The 25,726-nt window shown below is 37.2% G+C and overlaps 1 protein-coding gene across 2 annotated transcripts in view; it reads right to left on the bottom strand.

The window, feature by feature from the left end:
- The window catches only part of PDE4A (phosphodiesterase 4A), a 1,515,730-nt gene that overhangs the window by 638,127 nt on the left and 851,877 nt on the right, over positions 1 to 25,726 (bottom strand). For both annotated transcript variants that reach the window (XM_044084565.1, XM_044084567.1), the window contains exon 4: positions 16,225 to 16,295. In XM_044084565.1, the coding sequence (XP_043940500.1) occupies positions 16,225 to 16,295 (71 nt within the window). The remainder of the gene's footprint in view (positions 1 to 16,224; positions 16,296 to 25,726) is intronic.

Raw genomic sequence — 25,726 nt, forward strand, 5'->3', positions numbered from 1 at the left:
AGTAACTTTGAGGTTTGCTTTCTACAAGAACTTTGGCAAATTGTGTTTCACAAGAACCACAGTGATACATACAAATGAACAAATGTAAATTTAATATTTTTAACAATGCCAGCTTTAAACTTGGGTCTGGTAAGAGATGAGAGACATAATGGATTTAAGTAATGCAACCAAATATAACTTTCCTAAAGGGACAAAGAAACTGAAAATGTTTCTGTATATCCATTCAGGAAAATTTAAAACAAATTAATTTTTTTCTGTGGAACGCAAAGCCTCACTCATCTAATGAATATGAGTTCTAGGGTCACTATTCTTCAGAGCAAGACTTTCTCACTGTGCCTCCAAAACATTACTTATAATCAGCTCTAGGGGAAAGTGCACTTCAGGATAGGAAGAACTGCCCCTTTTACAAAGTAACCACTTCCATCTTGCGGCCAGATTTTTAGCCAATCTGCCAAGTTCAGAAATCTGCTAGATTACATTTGCCTCATATCTTTATTTATTTATTTTACATGTGTTGACTGGGTTTGTCTGGCTGAGCTGATAGCCCTTTTTCGGCGGAGGCCTTGGGAAAAAAGCTTGATAATTTGCAATGAAATTATAAAAGTAAAATGAAAAAGTATATAAACAAAAACATTAACATTTTTTTAAGTTGGACATAGTAAAAGAATAGAAATTATTTACAGAGATGAAGTTGACATTACACTTAAGATATGTGCAGAAACAGTATGCAAGTTTATAAACATTATACTAAGTTTATAAATACAGTCAAGGTGGTTACAGCTAGTGAAGAAAATACAGGCATTATATAAGTAGAAATATTTTTAAGATTGTGTAACAGGCAATTACCTAGATAAGATGACTAAGAGAGCTGCTTTTAACAGAAATAAAACCAGTGAAGGCAGACAGTATACTACATAGGAGAGGAAAATAGTTTATGGGGGTTGAGTACAGTGGCATAACCACTGACCTTTTAGGTAGTCTTTGGTGGCTGATTTAAATTCATTGAGTTGTTTAAGTGATCTAATTTCAATGGCAGTTTGTTCCAAGAGATGGTAAGGTAGTAGCTATAGAGGTTTTGACCAATTTTGCTCTTGGGTTTATAGATTTGTAGTAAGTTTTATTCTGAGCTTCGGAGAGTCCTAGGAGTGTAGAAGGAGATTAGAGGAGACAAGTTGGGACAGAAAGATGGTTGATACAAGACAGAGTGGATAATCTGAAGCTGGGGGAGGAGACGCAGGTGGGTAATTCAAGCCAGTTTAAGTGTTTTAAAGAGAGACACTAATGAGATCTATAGCTTTGATTCACAGCAAATCTGGCCACTTTATTACAGGTATTCTCTAGCATAGGTAAGAGAGAGGTTTGGATGTTGCAGAGGATCTCAGAGCTGTACAATAGGCTTGGTAGGAGATAAGCATGAGAGAGGGAGACTTCAGCTTTGTTTCATAGGAACTTTTTATTTCTGTGCAAGAGGCCATGTTTTTGATGGGTTTTCTTAATACAATTATTAACATGCAAATCAAATTTCAGTTGGTCATCTATTATAACCCCCTAGATGTTTTGTGTTGGGTTCAACTACGATAAGTGTTTTATTTGCAGAATGGATAGTAAAAGTGGATTTAAGGTTGTTTAGGTTTTTGGGGTGAAAAAGTTAAGACATTTTTTTTTTTAGGATTCAGAATTAGCTGATTGTTAGACAGCCAGGTCTCAACAGAGTTGAAGGATTTTTGAGTAATAGAATTTAAGTCAGAGAGGATGTCTGCAATGGTGATGACCTTAGAGTCATCAGCATATTGGACAAGGCATGACTGAGCGCAAGAGGTATACAGTAGATTAATAAAGATATTGAAGAGTAGCAGACCAATAATAGAGCCTTGGAGAACTCCCATTCTGATAGGGAGAGAGAGAGAGCAGAGAGAGACATTTTACTGATTGCAGTTGATCTGTGAGGTAGCTAGTAAACCAGACAATGGAAGAGGTGGAGAAGTTAAGGTTAGTGAGTTTGTCCAGAAGAAAGGAGTGAGACACTGTATCAAATGCTTTAGCGAGATCTAGGAATAAGCATAACGCTAGTTTATTGTTATCTCTGGCCAGAGAGATAGTGTTGATAAAAGACAAGAGGACAGCAGTGCTGCTGTGTTTTGGACGAAAGCCATGTTGTGTTGGGGTGAGCAGATTTTCTTGAAGTAAGTATTCTATGACTTGCTTATGCATGCATTTTTCTAATATTTTTGAGAGAGGTGACAGGATGGCTATGGGTTTGAAATTGAAGATTTCTATGGAGTTACCTCCTTTGTGTATAGCTAGGGTATAGAATTATTTCCAGATAGAGAGAACGTTTGATTCAGAGATTGAACGGTTTGTTAGTACAGAAACTGGGAGGGCTAGATAGACTGCTACTATCTGAAGGAAGTAGGGAGGTAGATTATTTGCAGATGCAGAACAGGGTTTTAGTTTGAGCAGTAGAAATTTAATGTGGCTGGTAGGTATTGGTTTAAGGGAAAATATGTTAGTAGAATTCTGACTCGAGGGGGGAGATCTGGTGGATTTATAGTGTTAGAATTTGAGGGGGCAGGACTTATCATCTTACTAATGGATTCAATGAAGTAGGAACTGAAGACTGAAGCTGTTTCTTGGGGTGTATTTGTTGGGTAGAGATTAGGAGATGAGGGGTTATCAGGATGTAGTATTTGACTTATTCAGTGACAGAATTTCTTGGGATTTGTTCTTTATGAAGTGGGTGTTAGCACATAATGGTTACAATAAATACATCCAAAGTCATGTCTTTAGACATCCTCTGAGCTGACTGTGTATGAGCCCTTATAATTTTTCAGTAGATTACCGGTCCTGAAATGTAAGCTGCAAAAAAGGTAGTTCATGAGAATAATATATCCTACCTGTTTGTATTGTAAATGTTTCACTCATTTATGTCATGAAATAGCAAAAGGCAGGTGGAATTTCAAAATCATTTCTGTATGTCAAGTGCTAATTTCACCCCTTGAAATGCAAACTGCATGACTGAGTGTAATATTTTGCCCACAGTGTCAGGCACTTCAGAATCATGGAATTACAACTTAATAAAATGAGAATTACCCCATTCCCATACTGTAGGGGAATGGAGCCATGACTGTGTCACAGATAACCTGAGACTGACTAATGGCTAGGTCACTGGAGGAGCCAGGCAGCGTGCGACAGAAAAGACATTCTGCTGGCTTGCCGATTCTCAGAAGAGTGGGGGACTTCAGTTTGTGATTTAACACACCCCTGGTGAGAGGAGCATGCCATGATTGCAAGATAGGTGGATGTTAGGTTTGCCATTAGAGTATAGGGCTGGAGCTGCATGATGTTACATGTAATAATGACTGAAGCATCTGCAGCTCCACCCAGATAGGGCATCCCCAAAAAGTCCCTCATGTACATCAGAGCATATATAATGTAGCCAGAAGCTTTGTTCCCTGTTTCCTCATCCACTTTCCAACCCACCTACAGCCAAGGAGGTCCAAGCCCAAAGTGTAATACAGGAGACACTATAATTTTCAGGGTTGAAAAATCATTTTTTAAAGAACAATAAATTGTATGGGGTTTCACACAGTCATCATTTATGATATGACACAGGTTTCATCTGCACATGCACACTGCATTATTTTGTGAGCTGGTAGAGATTATCTTATACTAGAAACATTTTTGAAAACAGTGTTTAAATAAAGTGTCAACATACAAATCAGAATGTTAAGGTGTGCATGGCTCAACTTGTATATCATGTCAATTACAAAATGGTGATTTGATGAATATTACTTTGATTATTTTTGTTTATTATTATTTTTATTATTATTATTTTTATTATTATTCTATTATTCCAGCTTCTTCTCTCTCAGCTCCAGATCGTCCATTCTATCCTCTACTAGCCTTCCTACTGCCCAGCACTATCCCCTCTCATCTCCCATTATTCTCCCTCCAGACCTCTCCGAAGCTCTAACCAAGACCTACTACAAATCTACAAACCCAAGTCTAAAGTTGGACGCAACATGTACAGCTATCACCCCACTATTGCCTGGAATAGGCTCCCACTAGAAATCAGGACCCTTACACATCCTAAACAATTTAAGACAGTCACCAAAGAGCACTTTAAAAGTCACTGGTCCTGCCACTGCACTCTCCCTCCTTAACATCCCCTACTTCTCATACCTTAATCTACTTTCTGCCCTTAAGTCACTCTTCTCACCAGCTCTCTCTAATCTTCCTTGACTACTCTTTCTACTGTCTAATAAAATCTATTAAGCAAATCGCCTCAGAGAAACATTCTATTGTAATTGTCTTGCCTTCATGCAACTGCATCATGATAAAACTGGGTTTTGTAACCACTTACCCCAACAACTATACTCATCTTAATGACATATTTCTTTTTATACATCTTGAAATAGTTATGCTATATTCCTGATTATTGACACTGTATAACATTGTATTGCTACTTAATGCCTTGTAATAATCCTGTAACATTGCTGTTTAATGCTAGTTTATAATGAAAATCTCCCCGGGCCTCTGCTGAAAAAGGGCTCTTCAGCTCAGTCGGACAATCCCGGTCAACAAATGTAAAATAAATAAATAAATGAATAATAAATAAATAAATGAAGTGAACACTATGTAATTGCATTACATGGATTTAATTTACATCACTGCCTTTATTTTTTATGACAGCTACTAATGTTCCCTCTAATTAAGTACTATAATAATTTAATAATTTAATTATACCTCTACAACCAATCCAGAAACCTGCTAATATTTTCTAATCCTAATTTATAAAGATTAAACCCAAGTTAGATAAAATGTCCCAACTCGGATTATTTTACTCCTCCTCCTCACTCTACTAGTCTTCATCACCAATTATCAAATCAACCTTCAACTACTTAGAACTTCAACCAGACCTCACAAAGAATATCAACATCTACTCATAACACCCTATCTCTACAAAGAAACAAGATCTGATTTATCTATCTATAAATATCCCAAAACTAAGTATCCAAATTTCTAATGAAATGCCAAACCAAGACCAAAATATAGCCACACTCTTTCCACTGTAAAATATCAATTCATAAAATTAGTGGAGGTATTCACCCAAACCCAGGTCCCACTGTTCATAAAACCATCACATCCAACCCCAAAATAAGCCAGTCAACTAATACAGCTCAACAAAAAACAAAACTCAACTCAGCTTACTAAATATGAACCTAAGAAGTATATGCAATAAAATCCATGACATACATGCCTAACTTGCCACATACACTCCTGATGCAGTCACAGCTACTGAAACCTGATTAAAAAAATAAATAAAGGATAATGAGACCCCCCCTCCCCCCCAGGTTACAATATACTCTGGCATGACAAACAAAACAACCATGCAGGTGGTGTAGCAATCAACTATAAAAATTCGCTAACTATCACCTTACATCCACAGGAAGTACCCACATTTAACAATGCTGAACTACTAACACTCCTAAAAATCAACAACAGGAAAACTACATGTTTAACAGCAATTTATATACTGCCAGGGAATAACACTGATAATGCTGAAAGCATCCTGTACTGGATAACCAACAAATTAACCACAAAACTATAATACCTGGACTATTAAATACAGACTGGCAACTCATAAATTCTGCTGCCTCCAATGAATCTATAAATTTGTACAATTTCAGACAATTAATAACCACATCTACAAGAATCAATAAAACTTCAGCGAAACACTCAACATTATATTGGATTCTTACACACAAACCAGACAAACTGACAAAATATGCTGCCTCTCAGATAGCTTAAGTGACCACATACCAACATTCTGAGCTGGGAATTTCTAGTTAAAGGCTTATTGTGCCTACTTATTTGATCGGTTTCTTTCTGAAAATTGTGTGCCTTGTTTGCTGTAGCCCAGAAGTTAGTAGTTTATTGGCCATTTTGGGCTAATTTCTCTCTCTTTAATTTCACTGCAATAAAAACCGCATTTGCGTGTTTCTTTGCCCTTGTATTCAGCTCAGCAAGTGCCTGCCAGGTGTCCTGCAGAGTTCTACAGCAGCAGAGAGACAAAAGATAGACTTTGGAGTGAGGGTGGCCTAATGGTAATGGTAATGAAACAAATGCCCTATGCAGCCTGATTGAAGAAACTCCAGCTGTACTCGGTTGCATACTGCCTACTCAGAGGTGATCTCTACATGACATACAAGGCCATGTCCAACCCCGACTTGATGGACATGCTCCACCTAAAGAAAACCATATCCCCTTGAGCCACACACTCTAGGGATCTAAACCTCACCACAACAATAAATAGGACGTGCTGGGGGGATAGATTCCTGTCCCAGAGACTCCCCATGTTTTGGAACAGGATTCCAATCTACATTAGGCAGAGCCCCTCGCTAACACTCTTCAAGAGAAACTTTGATGAGTGGACGGGAAACAGAACATTTACCCTGGGGATCACTGCAATGGCTCTGCTGGACAGAGGCACAGATAACTAATGGCTCTGCTGGACAGAGGCAAAGGGAACTAATCTAAGGGGGCGACGAATGCCAACACATTTTGGCTAGGCTTATAGATGCCCTCGGGCAGATAGCCTGGCACTTACCTATGAACCAATATGCTATCAGAACTCTCCATAACTTAGATAAACATATTATCTGTAATAAAAATGAAATTTAACCAATTTCAGCAAAGATATTTTCAGTGAAATACTAAAACAATAAAACTGGAATGTACTTAGAACAATGCCACTAGATACTGCTGTACAGCACTGTAATAACATATTCTTACAGACCTTAAATAATCTAGAACCAGTATGTAATAAAGGAGTCAGAACAATGCCACTAGATACTGCTGTACAGCACTGTAATAACATATTCTTACAGACTTTAAATAATCTAGAACCAGTATGTAATAAAAGAGTCAGAACAATGCCACTAGATACTGCTGTACAGCACTGTAATAACATATTCTTTCAGACTTTAAATAATCTAGAACCAGTATGTAATAAAAGAGTCAGAACAATGCCACTAGATACTGCTGTACAGCACTGTAATAACATATTCTTCCAGACTTTAAATAATCTAGAACCAGTATGTAATAAAGGAGTCAGAACAATGCCACTAGATACTGCTGTACAGCACTGTAATAACATATTCTTACAGACCTTAAATAATCTAGAACCAGTATGTAATAAAAGAGTCAGAACAATGCCACTAGATACTGCTGTACAGCACTGTAATAATATATTCTTCCAGACTTTAAATAATCTAGAACCAGTATGTAATAAAAGAGTCAGAACAATGCCACTAGATACTGCTGTACAGCACTGTAATAACACATTCTTCCAGACTTTAAATAATCTAGAACCAGTATGTAATAAAAGAGTCAGAACAATGCCACTAGATACTGCTGTACAGCACTGTAATAACATATTCTTCCAGACTTTAAATAATCTAGAACCAGTATGTAATAAAGGAGTCAGAACAATGCCACTAGATACTGCTGTACAACACTGTAATAACACATTCTTCCAGACTTTAAATAATCTAGAACCAGTATGTAATAAAGGAGTCAGAACAATGCCACTAGATACTGCTGTACAGCACTGTAATAACATATTCTTCCAGACTTTAAATAATCTAGAACCAGTATGTAATAAAGGAGCTCATGACCAGCTTAAGACTTTGTGCTCACCGCTTGGTTCTCTCCAAATACTCTCCTTAAAAAGAATACCCTCAAACTCTCACTAAAATGATAAAACAATCTTTACACATAACTGCTGGCTCTACAATACACTAAGTTGCATTTGGGTTTTTGTTTTAATAACTTCCACCTCTGTAAAATCTTAGAATGCATAAATGTAACTACTCTGTGTTTAACTGGAGCTTAGTACAATACAATGTAAGGAAATGGGCCTTTTCTCCCCAGGCCTCTGCTGAAAATGTGTACTGCCCAATTGGAATTTCCCAGTAAGTAAAGACAAATAAATAACAAATAAATAATTTGCTTTTGATGTTGCTCATGTTTAGTAGGAACAAATGCATCAGGATGTAAAGGTGTGCATGTAATTATGCATCATACGGATAATGAGTTTAAATATTGAATTGTTCATTTGATTGCGTAACAGACATATGTAAATAAATATGACTGCAGATACTTTAGTCAACAGTGTGTTTGACTGACATCTGTTTTAGTTGATTAAATAGATGGATGACAGGTGTGTGAGACAGCACAGTTCTCAGGGTTTGGGAATATTCACTTTCCTTAATTCTGTGCAATCTCAGAGTTACTATATATAACTAACAAGGTGTGTGGGGGCACAAAGAGGTTTGTCCCCTGCAAAAACAATACTTTTTTTTAATAATTCTTTGTTTTCAGCTTTTCATACAGCAAGGTTGTTTCTTGGTACATGTGGAGTAACAGGTTGATATTCGCAGTTTCAATGTATTGGGCTGTCTTTTTGGGATGTCGACAAACGTGAACGTTGACCAAATTAACTAAAATAATAGATACATAGATATGCACATGTGTGTGTCTGTCTATGCGGGTGTGTATACATACACACATATATATATATATATATATATATATATATATATATATATATATATATGTATATATGATGTTTTTATATTTTCACATGATATATGATGTTGGTCACGGTGGTGCAGCGGTTAGCATTGTCGCCTCACAGCAAGAGGCTCTCCAGTTCGATTCTCAGCTGGCATGCCTTCTGTGCAGAGTCTGCATGTCCTCCCCACAGTCAAATTCACTTTAAAAGACATGAAGGTAGTTGCGTTCGTGAGTGGGTGTGCCTTCCTTGAAGGTGAGGCGTCAGGTTGGCATCTCAACACCGTAAAAATTCAGAGCCAATCATTAGCGGACCTGAGTTCCGCTGTGGCGACCCCTAATCAGGAAAAGCTGAAAGACATTTTATATGATGTTGGTATAAAACATTTTGATTATGCTATTATAGAAAGGAAGCCATTTCTGTATTGTTATACTATTCCACAGAGAAGCAAGCAACATTAGAGCTAATTGTATCAATCCAAGGACTACATGGGCTCTGTCTCCTCTATGGGGTGTAGACACAACCAAAAAGAGAATTAAATAATGCCATTTTCCTTTGGTCATCTTTTTTTGGCCAAAAGTGGTATTTGGCAGAAACATATAAACATTGCCTTTGGTTAACTACAGGTCAGATATGCAACTACATACTCAGTCTATTCTCAGTTCTGTTTGGAAGAATGAAAACAATTACATGTGATATGTTTGCTAGTGAATTCAAGTTATTTTTTCCACTGGTGCCCATTGTTTTTCTTTACTGGTTTATTATTGTACTTCCTTTTTTTTTTACAGCACTTCCGCTTTCCACGGATTTGTTGGTGTTCCTACTGTGTCTTGTCCTCAGACCAACATTTCCTTGCCCATGGCATAAAAATCCTTGATAACATAACCAACACTAATCTCACATGGTGAGCAATACTGTGTCAGGCAGCAGTTATCAACATGTGCAAACAAGGAAAAATAATCATTTTAAACTTGCACCCCCTACATAAAACATGGCCTGTTGCCCAAGATGTCAGTGATGACACACCCTGTGTGTGTGGGCAGGGGACACACACAAATGTTCTGTGTAAAAAGAAAGAAAGCAGACTTAATGAAGAGATGTTTAGTAAGAATTTGTTAAAGCAAGTCTCAGTATAAAAGTATAATACTGCTTCCCTCTTTGTGACAGTATACTCTGTATGCTGCACTGTGCATAATGCACTGTCTATACTGCACCATGCATAATGCACTGTCTATACAGCACTGTGCATAATGCATGGTTTATACTGCACCGTGCATAACACACCATCTATACTGCACTGTGCATACCAGACTGTCTATACTGCACTGCCTATACTACACTGTATATACCGTACTGTGTATACTACACTGTGTTCTTAAAAAAGTCTAGGAATCTAATCAATACATTAGTTCAGAAATGCTTTTAGCTACAATTTTAGGATGCTGTTCAGCCAGCAGCAATGCATGCATAGCTTTCATGCTTCACAGATATTTAGTTTGGCATTGCTGTGATCCTGATTAATAGAGTATTAGCTGCACAGTTTAGGCTTTTTTATCTTATTTTAAGACTTTTTGGTTATGTACTATAGTTATCAAAATGTTTACTGCAAAAATGAACTTCATTATATGTATTGGAGCTTTTCTCACTGGGACTCCATGGAAAATGACACTTCTCTGATTGCGTATTCAAAGGCAAGAAATAAAAAAATTTAACAAAGAACTGAATAAACATCCATAATGAAATCTTAAGTTCAGAGAGTTGCTTGCTTCTCTGTAGAATAGCATAACAATACAGAAATGGCTTCCTTTCAAATCAAAATGTTTTATACCAACATCATATATCATGTGAAAACATAAAAACATTGTCATAGATATATATATATATATATAACATTACTACATAATATATTTTGTGGTGATTGTCATTTCCTGAAAAGGGGATCTCTAAAACGAGTGGGTCAGTAATGCATACAAACTGCACATGCTACCTTCTATTGATTACATAACACTGTATAAAGAATCTTGTCCATATGATTTGTCTGTTTTTCCATTTTCTGAAGGCAGAAAACATTATTTTCAACATTTGTAATAAGAAAAGCAACTCGTAATCTGCTGTCAATGAATGCCAGTTCTGTATTCAACTCTGTAGAAGTGCAAATACACTTTTCATAGGTATGTAGCATTCAGAATCAATCAGTGAAGGCCACTGCTTTCATTCATTCTGTATGAGCAGTGAAGGCTTTGGGGTTTTGCAGTTCAAAAGTAAAAAAATAATAATAATCAGATGGGAAAAAGTTATGTTGTAAAAACAATATAACCCCTGTGTATACATTGCTGGATGATAAACATGTAAGATGCATTAAACATCATGTTGTTGTACTGTTTCCTAACCTGGTGTGCTTAGCGGATAAGGTTAAGGCCTGCTGCTCCTTACTTCTGATCATTTTCTGGCTGAATATCTGCTAGGATGCACAGCTACCTCCATGAAGCTTACTATTAGCTCTTGCCACAGCTGTTCACATCAGTAATTATTTTCATTTGCACAACAGCCATAGTTAACGGTAATTCATTACAAGGCTCATTTATTTATCCTGCCATTTCCTCACTGTAACCCCAGGCAAATGTCCCTTGTTACTTCTTTTTCCAGTACTCCCAACCACGTCACCTGCTTCTGCTACTAGCAGTGTCTATTTAATTCCATTCCAGTTCTAGACATTAGCATAGCTCCATTCATTCTCTCACTCCAATGATTGCACCAGACTAATGTTTACTTCAACTCAGTCTGTCACACCTCTGCAAATCCCCACCTCTTATTCCCATGGAATGCCTAATTTCATAGTTATCAATTGATTTAAGTGATGTGGCCCAGCTTCCTTATAAATTTTATCCCCACATTACTTTCACAGGGAATGTGTAATTACTGTCTTGCAGGTATAAATTCTCACTGTTCCCCTTCAAAAGGATACAGATGCTCAGATCTATTCCATGACTCCATGTGCCCCCCTTTACTCATACTCTCCTCCTGCCACAGCTGCTTCTACACAGCATTATAAATCTTGAGCCCAGGCTCTACATCTTATATCGTCTATGTTGCTAGCGGAGCTTGTATTATCTGTCTAACTCATTGCTCATCCTCACAGTTCCTAAAATAACATGCCTTCAGTCCTTTCTGTCCTCTCCCCTAACTACACTGCCCACTTCTGCTGACTTCCATTGCCCACTGTTTTCTGATTTAACCCCGTGAGTCTCTGGCGATTTCACCTCACAGCAAGACGTTGTCCCATTCGATTCTTAGATACAGCGTCTTCTGTGTGGAGGCATGCGTGAATGGGCGTGCCTTCGTTGAAGGTTGTGCGTCAGGGCTGGTAACTCGGCACATAAAATCCACTACCAAACATTAGCGGATCGGAGTTTTACTGTGGCGACCCCTAAACGGGATAAGCTGAAAGACACACACACTCTCTGGCGATTCTTCAGAGAACTCCTTGCTTTGATACTGCCTCCTCTAAAACTGTTATTACTCTAGTGCTTGGTGAGCTGTGTTCCCCAGATATCTTATTTTACTTTCTTGATTTAAGTAAGGGCATCTCTTGCTGCTGCTGATGTGCTGAATGGTGTTAGTTTCACTTTTATCTGTGCCAGTAAATTTCCATGACATTTGTTATTTCGGTTGACTTGACTACAGTCCCACTCCCTACTGGTCACTTAGCTTTCACTTATTTTCATTCTGCTGTAAAACTAACTCATGTACCTCAGGTTTCACATATTGTACTGCAATGACAAACTATCAGTAACCACTCACCACCTTCTCCTTCTTCTTCTGTTTTTATGAATGCAGATTTTAGCCTCTCTTTCTCAAATATCAGGGGGTGGAATGGTGGTAGGTATATTAAAACAGCATGCAATAAGAGAACATGCAAAAGAATCTGCCCAGTGCTGGGATGTCAGTGTATGTCACTGGACACAAAGGTGGAATAAGGGATGCTGGCCCCTGACATAATTTTTAAATTACCCCGCCAGCAGTTTACAGAGGGGAAAATACTCTGTAGCTCTAACAGAACTGCATGCCAGAAAAAAAAGAGAGGATTCTTAATTCTAATTCTGAGACTCATAAGTATGAGTCTAGTAATTACAAAACATTGCTAAGAAAATGCAGGAGAATAGAGAATGTCGAATACTACTGTTCTCCTTTGAGGATCTTTTTGTAAGGGGAAGCCTTCATGTACCTCCAAAGTAGAGGGTGAGCTCCAACTCCCCAAGCCTATATATACCAACTCTGTGATTGCTATTCCTCAGAAAAAAAGGCGCTATTCCAAGAAATGTTAATCTCAGATAGAAATAACCCTGGAATGAGATTAGACAACTGCAGCAAAAGAGGGACAGTTTTCAAGATCGTGATCACAGCAACTCAGAGACAGATAAGCCACAATGACGAAATACCTCATTATCAGCTCTCTGAATCATACTGTGCAACTGCTAGTGCTAATCAGCACTTCGCAGTTGCAGTCAATGCTGGTGGCCAATGCATAATGTCAGCAAAGCGACCCTGTCATTCAGTCTCCCACAAACATGCGCACATTCACCCCTCCTGACATACGCAATCATGGACACAGCATCATACTTCCCCACTGCCACCGTCCCTGACTTTGTACCACATCCATGATTTTGTTTCTTATACCTGTTCATCCTGTCTGTTGATGAAGTGGGTTTTCATCTATGTCATCTCAGTGAATCCGTCTTCAGCTATGTCGGCTTTCAATATTATCAGGTAAATATATATATATATATATATATATATATATATATATATATATATAAACATACACACACAATAGTTAAACTGAGTAGAGTTTGTTTATAATGCAAATATGTACTACAGCCATTGCAAGTTTAAGAATAGTAAAACACAGTCATGTAAGAGGGACTGTATATAATGATGCATTGTATTTTGAGGCTAATGGCAGTGTGATTATGATGATTGAAGTGTTAACATCATTTCTGCTAAGCTGCCATTTAGTTTACAATAAAAGTTACATGTTTGATTAAAATGCTGGTATGTTCTGTACACTTCTTAATCTGCAGACATTAAAAATAAGTACAGACGCCCTTGAAAAGCAGGAACATCCAGAAAAAAATCAGGACATATAATTAGCATAAAATGTGAATAACAAATAGTATTTAACTCTTCCCACAGTTGGAATGTGGGATCGTACTCAGAAGCATATAAGCACTTTATCAAAGAGACCGTGTAAAATCCATATACTTTAATCCACTGTCTTGCAAAATTCTACTATAGAAAGTAATTTATTTTTACTTATAAAAAGGGGAGATGTAAGATGTGTGTACTCTTTCTTTAAATTACTGATGCCATGAGAAAATTTAGGGTAGGCAATTCAATTAGAAAGTTTTTGAAATGTGAGAAGAAACCAGATTACACAAAGAAACCCATACAGATACTGAAAAAAAAAATGCAAAACACATATTCAGTAAATGGAAATCAGAATTGAATGTCAAACCTTGAAGATACGAATCAAAAACCATAACCACACTGCTGGCAATGTCTAATCTATCTCTTGTGACTTAATATTTTAATTTCTTAGAGGTTTTCTCCCAACTCTAAGTTTCTTGCAGCTAAGATTTTTAAAGCTCTGAGTTTATGTTACTGATATCTTGAGCACACAGACTGAGAACTTTACTATTTAGTTTGGTTTTATTCATCAACAAATGTCACTCACATGACAGAAGCTTCATTTAAAAAAATATAAAGATTATCTCCCACCATCAACTCTCATATGAAATCTTACCTCTTTGCATTAAATCATGAAGCAGCCTATGGGCTTCATATTTGCCTATTTTTTTACATCCCCCTTCTCAACACAAGTTCAGAGCTATGAAGAGTAAACAAAAGCAACTGTCATTAAATTCACTTCTGACTTCAGCCACTCACTTTAAGCTGGACTTACATTTACTAGACTCGCCACCGTTTCTGCTACAAAAGGTATTATCTCTTACTTAAAGTGGGGGTATGTTCAGCATAATGGTTAAGGTCTTTACCTCATAAACACAAAATACAAGGTTTGATTCTGACCTCAGGTTATTAGCTAAGGTTAAAATAGACTTTCAAGGTAGTCAGCCTAATATTCAGCTATGGACTTATAAACCTTAGTACTGGAGGCCCTTCTAGTTTAATCCCCACCTTGTTTCAGTTGAAATCTGTCCAGAAGTTGCCAAATGCTTTCAGTTTGTAGTATGACATTGTCTGTTTCATAGTACCCTTAGCATTCTTTTGGGCTATTACCTGGGACTTCCTTTAATTCTGTTTGCAAGGTAATAACTACCTACCACTTAGGTGTTTCTGGATGATCCCCATTACCTACCATATGCCAATAAACTGGTTCTCTAATGCTCTTTTTCTTACACAGAGACAACTTCCTTTACAAGGCTGCCTGGGGTTATGTCTCTCTTTGTTTGCCCCATTCACTATCCCACTATGACCAGCAAATCACTACAACTCCAAAAGTCAGGCTTGATGCATCATCTTTTCATCGGATTATCAACTGACTTTTCAACCTTAAAAACTCAGGTTGCTGGTAAGCTTGCTACTGCTAAAGCTGTACCATTTTTTTTGCTCTGTGAGGTTTCCTCATCAAGAGCGTCTTCAAATTTTTTTAGTCCGTTCGGACAAAACCAACAAGTACCATTTACTTACACAAACATCACTTAGCTTGTACATACTACACATACAGCTGATATTGGCAGCTGCACTATTATCTAACTCCTGAATAATGTGTGGATATATTTTTGGTGTTTTTATCCTCTGCCAATCCAGCTTCCCTTCTATAACATTTTTCATAGGTTTAGATCACTAGATTATCTTATCTGCAGCACTGGCTAATACAAACAATCACACATTCAAGTTGTGTATAACTAGATGTCCTCCACTGCACAATGTAAGAAATTCCCCATTAATTGTTTCATCCAAAAGATTTGTGAACTCCCACCTTCTATCATATTTATGTAGTTGTTTGGATGACTGTATACTTTTTACTGATTCTTAAGGCCCATATTTTAATTCATCATTTCTCATTTCATACATAGCCATCAACAATGCATTTTACCCGCCCTACATTCTGAAACACCATGTGCATTTTTATCATTTCTTGTCATTTCTATGTGGATATGTACATTTCACTCCTCTTTAAATTAGTACAGTGGTATCCCTCTCTTCCTATATTCCCTTATTTTTGTATGTTCCACAGTGGACTCTCCTCCATCACATCTAAAAACAACCACTTCTATCTAGTATGATGAAGTAAAAATAAAAAAGCAGACAAATCATGTGTGTTAACTGGAGCATTAGTAACAAAGAGGGCAGTTATGTATAACAGGTTCTTACACATGCATCAGGTGTGCAGTTGTTATGATTAGATATTGTTCTGTGTCACATGCACCCTTCAACTGAAGGAAAGACTTTTTTTTTCCTGCAAAAAAAATGTATATATATATATATATATAGTTTCTGTGATATTTCAGGATTCTGAAGTGAAACCATATATATATATATATATATATATATATATATATATATAGATATAGATATATATATTATCATTATTGTATTTCATCACATAAGAAGTTTTTACTTACTTGTTAGTCGGAGTCTGCACATTGGCTAGGATAGAAAAGTTACTCCTTACACTGCGCAAACTTGCCAGAACCTACAAAAGAAGATTCAAAATTATTATTTAATTGTTTAGTCACAGGTTTGGTTGCATTATCTGTAAATTTCTAAACATTACACAAATTCAAATATTCATTTCTTTGTTGCATATCACTGCTCACAAATGTAAACATTTTAATAAATTATAAACACCAATGACAGGAAAATGAAGCTGTTTAGGTCTTACTAATGAATACAAAATTGCTTCTCATCAGAATTCATATACTGTTGCATTATTTGTTTTCATTGTAGCCAGCATGATAAACTACAAATACAGTCAGGCTTGTAGCAGAAGGCTGTAATGTCAAAGAAAGAAACATCATTTTAATTGCAAAAAAATCCATCAGGGGTATTTGACTTATTGTATTTATACCCATGAGACAATGAAGAGCTAACATGTTGTTTTAAATAACAACCTTCTCTGGTCAGTACCAACAATGTGGAAAAATATCCAGTGCTGCAGACTGCATTCCATGTGGTTTTACTCTGATATGCAGCCACATTTTTCTAAAGTTTTGGGTATTTTGATTAAAAATTAAAATCAAAATTTTGGACTACAGGCCATCATTTTATGACTTTGGGTACAAACATTCTTGTTCTCTGTAAGACATGACTTTAAATTATTGATCCCTACTCTAGTGTAATCATACACTATCACCCTTGCCAGAAACAATGTATGACCAACATAACTAGTTTTTACTTGCTTCTTTCATTTGGATAATTCTTGGTCGAGAATCAGATGGGATAATAATTTCTGAAATAAAAAAAGCTAACCTCCTTTTTTTTGAGGTGCATAACATTCTATGAGACAGGATCTCACTTCCTCCAGCATGTCAACAAGAAATGTGGAAATGTGCTACAGTTTTTCAGTATTATATACACTGGACATACATTAAGATTTCAGCCAACATTGATAAGAACACTATATTTTGTTAAATCATGGACAATGTTTTTGATACACCAGGCATATGCATGTTCCAGTCCTTGCTAGGGCTGTTTATCAATGGATGATTAGAAAACAGTGCCAAGCTTGCAGTCATCAGCAAAGATGGCCAAGCATGCCTTTAGCTTGTAAGTCTACAAAATAAATGCCACACAAGAGAAAGCCTAGCACTGATCCTTGTTGTACTGCACTGGTTACAATTTTACATTCAGTGGACAGTGCAGGAGTTTAATTTAAGTTTTAATGTTATGGGGGTGGTGTCAGAAGCCTTGCCCAGCAAATTGTAATAAGCAGTGTACATTAACTGACCACTGTTTACAGACTCTGTAACCTTTTTAAAGAAAATTATTAGGTTCAAGATTCAGGATCTGCCTTTCACAAAGCCAAACTGACTTGAGTCAAGATCAGTTTAATTACCTTTGTCTGAATAAATAAGTTCTGCTGTGGTATATTGAACAGCTTTGAATTATATGGATCTGTGTTGAATAATACAGTTCCTCATTATCAAAAGCTTTTTCTACACCCAAACTTAATATCAGCATCATCATCCTTTGCTATTTTACTCCCTTCATTAACAGCTGTGTTTTTAGAATATTATACAATACCGGCTCATTACTCTTCAAAAATGAGCACTCTGACTGGACATTCCAATCAGCGTGCCTATTGTGAGTCAAGCATATACCAATTTATTTATTTATTTTATTTTACATTTGTTGACCGGGCTAGTCCAACTGGATACATGCCCATTTTCAGTAGAGGCCCGGGGAGAAAAGCTCCATTAGTTGTACACTTTCACAAAAAGGCATAAAAGGTTACATAAGAATCATAGCAAATAAAACAGATAAAAAATAAAATATAAAATTGTAAATTAATTTTTTTTTTTTTTTTTTTTTTTGATAATAGAAAAAAGTTTGTCCTTTGAACTACCATTGAGAGGCCAGACTCCCTATTGGCATATGCTTAGAGTACAGAGCAAAATACGAGAAGTAAAAACAACAAACAAAAAAAAAATGCACCATGGATTCTCTTTTCTCCATTGTTCCTTCCATACACATGTGCTGTACATCAGTAAACAAGGAAGGATACTACAGAGCCCTTATATAGAGAAACTATCTAAGAAAGGCAAGCAATTTATCTCTTAAATAATGTTATTGTATAACAGCAATAATACACTCTCCTTTGTGGGTATATCAAGATTCACCCATGGTTGGCTGTGTTTAATCACGTGGGCTTTATCCTCATAAACACACCACACCAAGCATGGGTAAATCCTGATATACCCATGCAAAGTCATGGATTATTGCTTAATTACCAAATGTTTCCTCTGTTCTACAAACCCACACTAGTCATTATTACTTATCAACTCAGGTATGCATTTTGCCCCTCTCTTATGCTAACATCACCATGACCGATTTGTGATCATAGTAGACCAATGAGATGATGGCAGAATTAACTCTTTCCCCTTCTTTGGTATTAGAGACATTGGACATTATTTCCATGAAGAAGGAACATCTTTAGTTTCCAAAACTGTAAAAACAGCATTAATCAGTACAGTTTATTGATCCATCAACCAAAATTCAGTCAGCAATTGAATACAACCTGGGGGTCTTCCTCTCTCCTTTGACACTTTATGATCTCAGTTAACTCTTCCTGGGTGACAGGTGCCACTGTGTCTTCTGCCTGACCTGCTTCTAATCTGGATAATTCCAAATTAAAATTATATTATCTCACCCCTTCTTTCCACTGTGTGAGGATTTTTATGCAACTCCTCACAATTCTTTCTAAAATATTGTGCTCCCGTAAGTGGATGCCTAGCACAATCTGCATTATCTTCTTTTTTCAGGCCTACTTTAATTCATTGGACTTGCTTCATTCTCACAGTCAATGACTTCTGATATAATGAAGAATTATAAAAATATCTTGTAATGATTGTCACATGAATTGATATTCTCTATCCATGAATTGTTCTCATTCATTTCTACTTTAATAAATCAGATTCTTTAATCATGTTATCTCCCTCAGTAAACATACACTACAGTTCTACTAGTGTTTTTCTTCTTTTGATTTAAATCCTGTATTTATTCTGACACAATTTGGGAAGTAAACTAATTTCCCTTCCATGTTGCATCTTGAACTGATCCCAATCCTTAGCCAAAGCCAAACTCTCTTGCTGTAAATTGCATTATTTAAATTATTTTCTATTAAATGTTTACATTAATTAAAAAAAAAAAGCTCTTACTTTAGGAGATATGTGGGAAATCTGAAATGTCTTTTCTAGTGTACAGAAAAACAGAGCACTTGCGCTATAATCCAAAGGCGCACGATCTGACAACGCTGTTGGATGTGGTTTCATTTCTTTATCTAACGCATATGCTCAGGGGTAATATATTTGTGTCCTTATTTTAAATTCAAAATATTAACAGTTATGCTGTGCTGATTCTAATTTACAATCAGAAAAACAAATAATTCTCACTGCTCTCATATATTTTTCTACATATGTTCCTCTCCATGGCACATAAAGAGCCTTAGCCCTCCTCTAACACTTGATTCTACATTCTTGTTTACCATGAAAGCAATATCTTCTGGAAATGCTATCCATTTTCCTCATCTGTCCATGAAACTCTGTATAGTTTCTGGTAAGTAGATGCTATAAATCACACTACATGTAGCTCCTGTCTTAAATTCTATATAATATCTATTAAACAGAATATTGTCTTTTTGCAGGGATGTGACACAATCAGAAAGGTTACTCTTCTCTTCCGTAGCCGTGTAAATAAGGAGAACATTCTGCACAAACAATAACAATCCATCAGTGTAACCTGCTGTTGCTCTTCTACATGTGCTTCTTGCAGTACCACAATCCAAAATTCTCAGTCTTTTACGATACATAATGCCCTTATTTCTCTTGACCAGATTAGGTAATCCGTTAATATTCCATGTTACAAAATGCATCCCACATTGTTAAAGAAATCCATCCTTCCAGCCTTCCAGGTACAGCACAGTCTTCATTTCTTCCCCAAACTTAGCATTGTCCACAGTCTCACGTTCTGGCCTTTCATTTTCTATGTCTGATGTGCATATTCATACTTCAGTCATGGGTGTCCACTTCAATCAATTAAAAAAAAAACAAAGTGCACAACTGTCAGAACTAAATTCAAAATAAACAACTATTATGAGTTGGAACAATTTTTAAAAAAATAAAACAAAGGTCATAAATACTGCTTCATCCATACAAATTGCCTCTTCCATCATAGGTTGGTACTAGGCTATTGGCCCTAGGGCCTATACAAGTCTAGCCATAACAATTTCCTGGACATTTCTTCCCACACTATTTACTTCCCTGGACCCCTGTCTAGCAGAGCGACTGATAGGAAATTCACCCCGGGGATCACATCTCCTATCCAGTCATCATGGTTCCTTTTGAAGAGAACCAAAGAGGCACTCTGCTTGACATGTAAGGACAGTCTATTCCAGAGTATGGGGAGTCTCTGGGTCATGAACCTATCCCTCCAGCATGTTTTGTTCATTGTGATGACAAGGTTTAGGTCCCTGGAGCATGTGTGTCTGAGGGACTGGGATTTCTTTAAGTGTAGCATGTCCAACAGCTCAGGGTTTGACATGGCCTTGTATGTTAAGCAGAGATCACCTCTGAGTAGATGATATGCCACAGAGTATAGCTGGAGTTTTTTTTAGAGAGTTAGCATATGGCATCTGATTTAGGCCTGTGATTCTTTTAGTGAGGTATTTCTGTGGCCTTTCCAGTTGTTGCAGATGTCTTTAGAGGTAAATAACAAATGGAGCATTGTATTCTATAATGGGTCTAATGAGGGATGAGCACAGTGGGACGATGACCTCCTTTTTTCAGGATGAAAATCCCTTAGTGATGAGGTGTGCCACATAGAAGGATTTCCTGACTGTTGTGGCGATGTGGTTACTGAAGGTGAGACCACTGTCCACCTGTGTCCCTAGGTCTCTTATCACACTTTCTGTGTTTAGTGTACTGCCACCTATGTGGTAATTCACGGGTACATGTTTTTTTCCCAATGGGGATAACTATACATTTCTTAGCATTGATCTTGAGCCCATGGCTCTGGCACCAGGCATCTGTTTCTGTAAGGCCCTTTTGTAGAATATGCACATCATTTGGGGATTCAATAATGGCTCCCAGTTTGCAGTCATCTGCAAACTTTGTTGAGTCCCTTAGTGTTGGCCTGTACTTCAGAGAAGTAGATGCCAAACAAGAGCGGTCCGAGTACTGAACCCTGAGGTACTCCACCTGTCACTTGTCTGGAGCTGGATTTGGAGTTGGCTACTTTTACAGTCTGGGTTCTGTCAGTAAGCCAGATGGCAACCCATCGAGTGACATAGGGATTTATGCCCAGCTTAGTAAGTTTATTCAACAAATTGATAACATTCAAAATAAAATTATATTGATTTTCATTCAGTCATCACTTATTCAAAAACCATCGCACTTTTAATGCTTTATTACTTTGATCTTCAAGGTATATCAACTTCATTGTTTTTAACTTCTGTGGTAGAACCCAGCCTATCCAATACTTTGGGACCAAACCCACATACAGTCTGCACTGTGCCTTATAGGAGACTGTAAAAGTCTTACAATCACCTGGAAAATACTTTTGAAATACTGCTAGACAAAACATCTGAAAATGTAAAGTCCTCAATAAACAATGTCTCACAACTACTATCAATTTTTCTCTTGTTATCAAGTGAACGAATTATTATTAAAGTACACTAGTCTGTTGGCAGTTTCACATACCTTTCCTGGACACTAAAGAAAGAATAAAATCTGATATCCTCCTTGTATGTTTCAAACCTCATCAATATGTGTCTTTTCTATTTCATCACACCCTGTACACCAGGCATGAAAATCTTGTCTGTTCTCTTACATTTTACTTGCAGTTCTTATTTTACATACCTCTGAACTGTCCACATTTTTGGCTCATATTTTTGATCTGTGTCTCATAAAACTTGTTTTGTTCTGGCAAATCATTGAGGACTGAAGTCAGTAAATAATGACAGACACTGGAGCTTCAGACTTCATATCCTTCAGAAAATGCATGAAAATGCAAAACTATCACCTTTCAAATTCATAAAAGCAAAATTTTAAATCTGTCCCTCTTTTGGGCCTTTGTCCCCCCCATTATTTTTGGTGTTGTCAAGATTTCTTGTGCTAGGAAGTTGAGTGGTATAATGTCAGTCATTAGCAATTTTTCCTACATGCGTGTCTCACAATCCTGTTCTTCAGTCACTATAGTAATACAGATACTGGTACAGTGTGCCTTAATTTCAATATCTACTTGTCTTCCCTATAATTTCCCAAAGTCTGTAGCCAAAGTTGCATATTTATCCTTCAAGATAGCGCAACAGGTAGCATACCTACTTTTGATGTCAAAAGAGCAGAGTGTGGGTTTTATTCCCACACCAGATAACTGGATTAATATTCCAGTATTGCATCACTGGGGTGGGGGTACAATTTTGCTGAGTGTGGTGTTCCTTGGATGAGTCATTAAACCAAGATCCTGTCTGTGCTGATGGCAGCTCAGGTGGATATAAAAGATCAAATGACACAGAAAAGAGAATGGGAATTTCCCTGTTGTCCTGGGCAAATTCTCTTACTCGGTATGAATGTCACCTTGGATATCCTATGAAAAGGGGCTGCTGGCCTTAATGGGGCTAAGTATAAACAGAAGAAGATAAACAGTCCTGAATCTGTTTTTTTTTAATGGCACAACAGCACCCATATGAGTTCAACATTTCTTAACTCATCCTCTCATCCCTTGATTTTTGCTGTTCATTTACTTTCCGGGTCAGACTTTTCATTGCTAAATCAGTTTAACATAAGCCAAACCAACCTCAGGTTTCATTGTATATTCTCTGACTAAATCTTCTTTAGCGCACTCAAATAATTTCTGTTTGTTATGTTATCTGTCTTCTCCGCTGGCCATTTTAGTCATAGAATTCAATACTTAACTAATATAGATACTTAATGATATGAAACTTTCTAATGTAAACCATTATTAGTTTATATTTGTACCCATTCGTTCATGAAGCAACCAGGAACATGTCTAGTAATAACTGCACCACCACAGCCATGTTTTGAAAACTAAACATACATCCATTCTAATGAACAATATTTTTATCTCATTCTTTATATCTGCTCTTTTCCTGATTCTTTCTTTTGTCTACTCCTTGTGCATCATCCTAGAGGGAGACTTCTCAAACTCCTCAGCTCACTACTATGACTCAGCTGCTCCGTGTGAGTGTGTCTTATGTGTGTGCACGTGTACGAGACAGCATGTGCATGCCTGCACGATGACCCTCATTTCTCAGCTCTGCACTGTGTTACCTTCCTTCAGCTCACTACTATGACTCAGTTGTTCCATGTGAGTGTGTGTGTGTGTGTGTGTGTGTGTGTGTGTGTGTGTGTGTGTGTGTGTGTGTGTGTGTGTGTGCGCACGTGTACACATGTGTGAGACAGCATGTGCATGCCTGCACGATAACCCTCATTTCTCAGCTCTGCACTGTGTTACCTTCCTTCAGTTCACTACTATGACTCAGTTGTTCAGTGTGAGGGTGTGTGTGTGTGTGTGTGTGTGTGTGTGTGTGTGTGTGTGTGTGTGTATGCGTGTCTGAGACATCATGTGCATGCCTGCACGATTACCCTAATTTCTCAGCTCTGCACTGTGTTACCTTCCTTCCTGTGTATCAAACCATATTGATGGCTTGCTTTCTGCTCAGTTCAGCCTGGCTTAGGCTTTTTCCCTATGGAGGACCAGTCAGTGACACAGAGGTCTTTAACTGGTCCCCTCTCTCTCTTGTCTCCACCTACTGACTGCTCAATTCATCTCTTCTGGAAAATGTGTCATTATGTCTGTGGTTCTTGTCAATCTATGAGCTGAAATACTTAATGTCTATCTCCACTGTAACCCTTACTAACTCATATGTCCATACTATAGCCATGAATGCAGGGTTTGAAAGCCAGACATCTGTCCCAGTTGCTTGGAACTTCTCCATCTGCATTCCCATAACCATTTTTTTGTCTGTACAGTAAATCTAAGAAGTCATTCACTACTTTTAAAAGCATTTTGTTGATATGGGATAGCCCTTAGCATCAGTATCTTTGGATTCTATTTATTCCTTTAAACCTTGTTTCAAAGTGGATTTTTTCAGTTTTGGGCACATTCTCTTTGACCCATTCAAGTTATTTTTTAAGTATCCCATTACAAACTTTTTTTAAATTTATCTTTGAGATTTTTTCACGGAGTCCAGTAATTCTAATGTTTTAGTGCCATGCTCAGTTCTCTAACTCATCTAGCTTACTGCATTGCCAGTATGTAATTTTCTGCAGTTTTGCAGGTTTAATATTTTGCTGCTGTGATTGCACCAGCACTGTATTACATTTATCTTTCAGATCCTGGACTCTTCCTTTCGCCTTGCTGCTGACCCATCATTGTTTTAACTTCTCCTACATCCTTCTATCACTTGCCAGTTTTCTGAATTTTATTCTCATCTGTTCCTCTTGTGGAGGCATTTTAAAGTCATCACGTATTTTTCCACACTGTCACCTTCATTGATTCTATCCCTCTGTTTTTTTACTTCTGGGATTGCCTCTTTCTATACGTCATGACAATCTTTATTTGAAGCTCTGTGTTCAGGCAGCCATTCTGTTCAAGCTTACTTCATGCATCCTCTGAGTACACATTTTGACAAAGCACAGGGAACTTTATAGGAAAAAGATTGGAGCTTGGTATAATAGTTAAGGTGTATGACTCACAGAGAGAAGGTACTGTGTTTCATTCTCACCTTTGGGAAGGAAATAGGTTAGGCTTAGAATGACCTATTAAGAAAGCTAGCCTAGTAATTAACTATGAACTTATGAAATCATGGAAAATTTGGGTTGGGAGGTGGCATAATGGCTAATGTGTTTACCTTACAAATACAAGGTGCATGGTTTGAGTCTCAGCTGGGATAAATGGCTATGCTTACAATGGCCCACAATAGCAGTTAGCCTAGTATTAACCTATGAACCTAAAAATGATGCTAGGCTAAATTCCAAAGCTATTTTTACTTTGTGCATGATGCTGTACTAAAATCCTGGAAGAACATCTGTGGCTGTATGAAATACATCTGATAGCTGGATACAAATGATAAGCCTCAAAAACATAGTACTGCCTGAGAGCACACTTAAAAGGTGGATATACAGAACGGTAGAGAATAGCAGAAAGTAAAGACATACCATAAGGCAGATTGCTGTCATTTGAAAAAATAAAAGGGAAAGTATTAAACCTTGTGGGCGATGCTCACAATGCCAATACATTTTGCAGACCTCACCTATTATTTTAAATTATATGGGTGGAAATGTTTTACATTTAAGAAAGGGGAATTGCCACATGAGCAGGTTAGTATACATTGCCCTATGTAACACCTGCAGTGGATTTTATTTTGGCAAAACCGAGAGGGCTCTC

Source organism: Protopterus annectens, chromosome 9.part0, assembly GCF_019279795.1.
Source record: "Protopterus annectens isolate FY-2018-M chromosome 9.part0, PAN1.0, whole genome shotgun sequence".
Taxonomy (NCBI): domain Eukaryota; kingdom Metazoa; phylum Chordata; order Ceratodontiformes; family Protopteridae; genus Protopterus; species Protopterus annectens.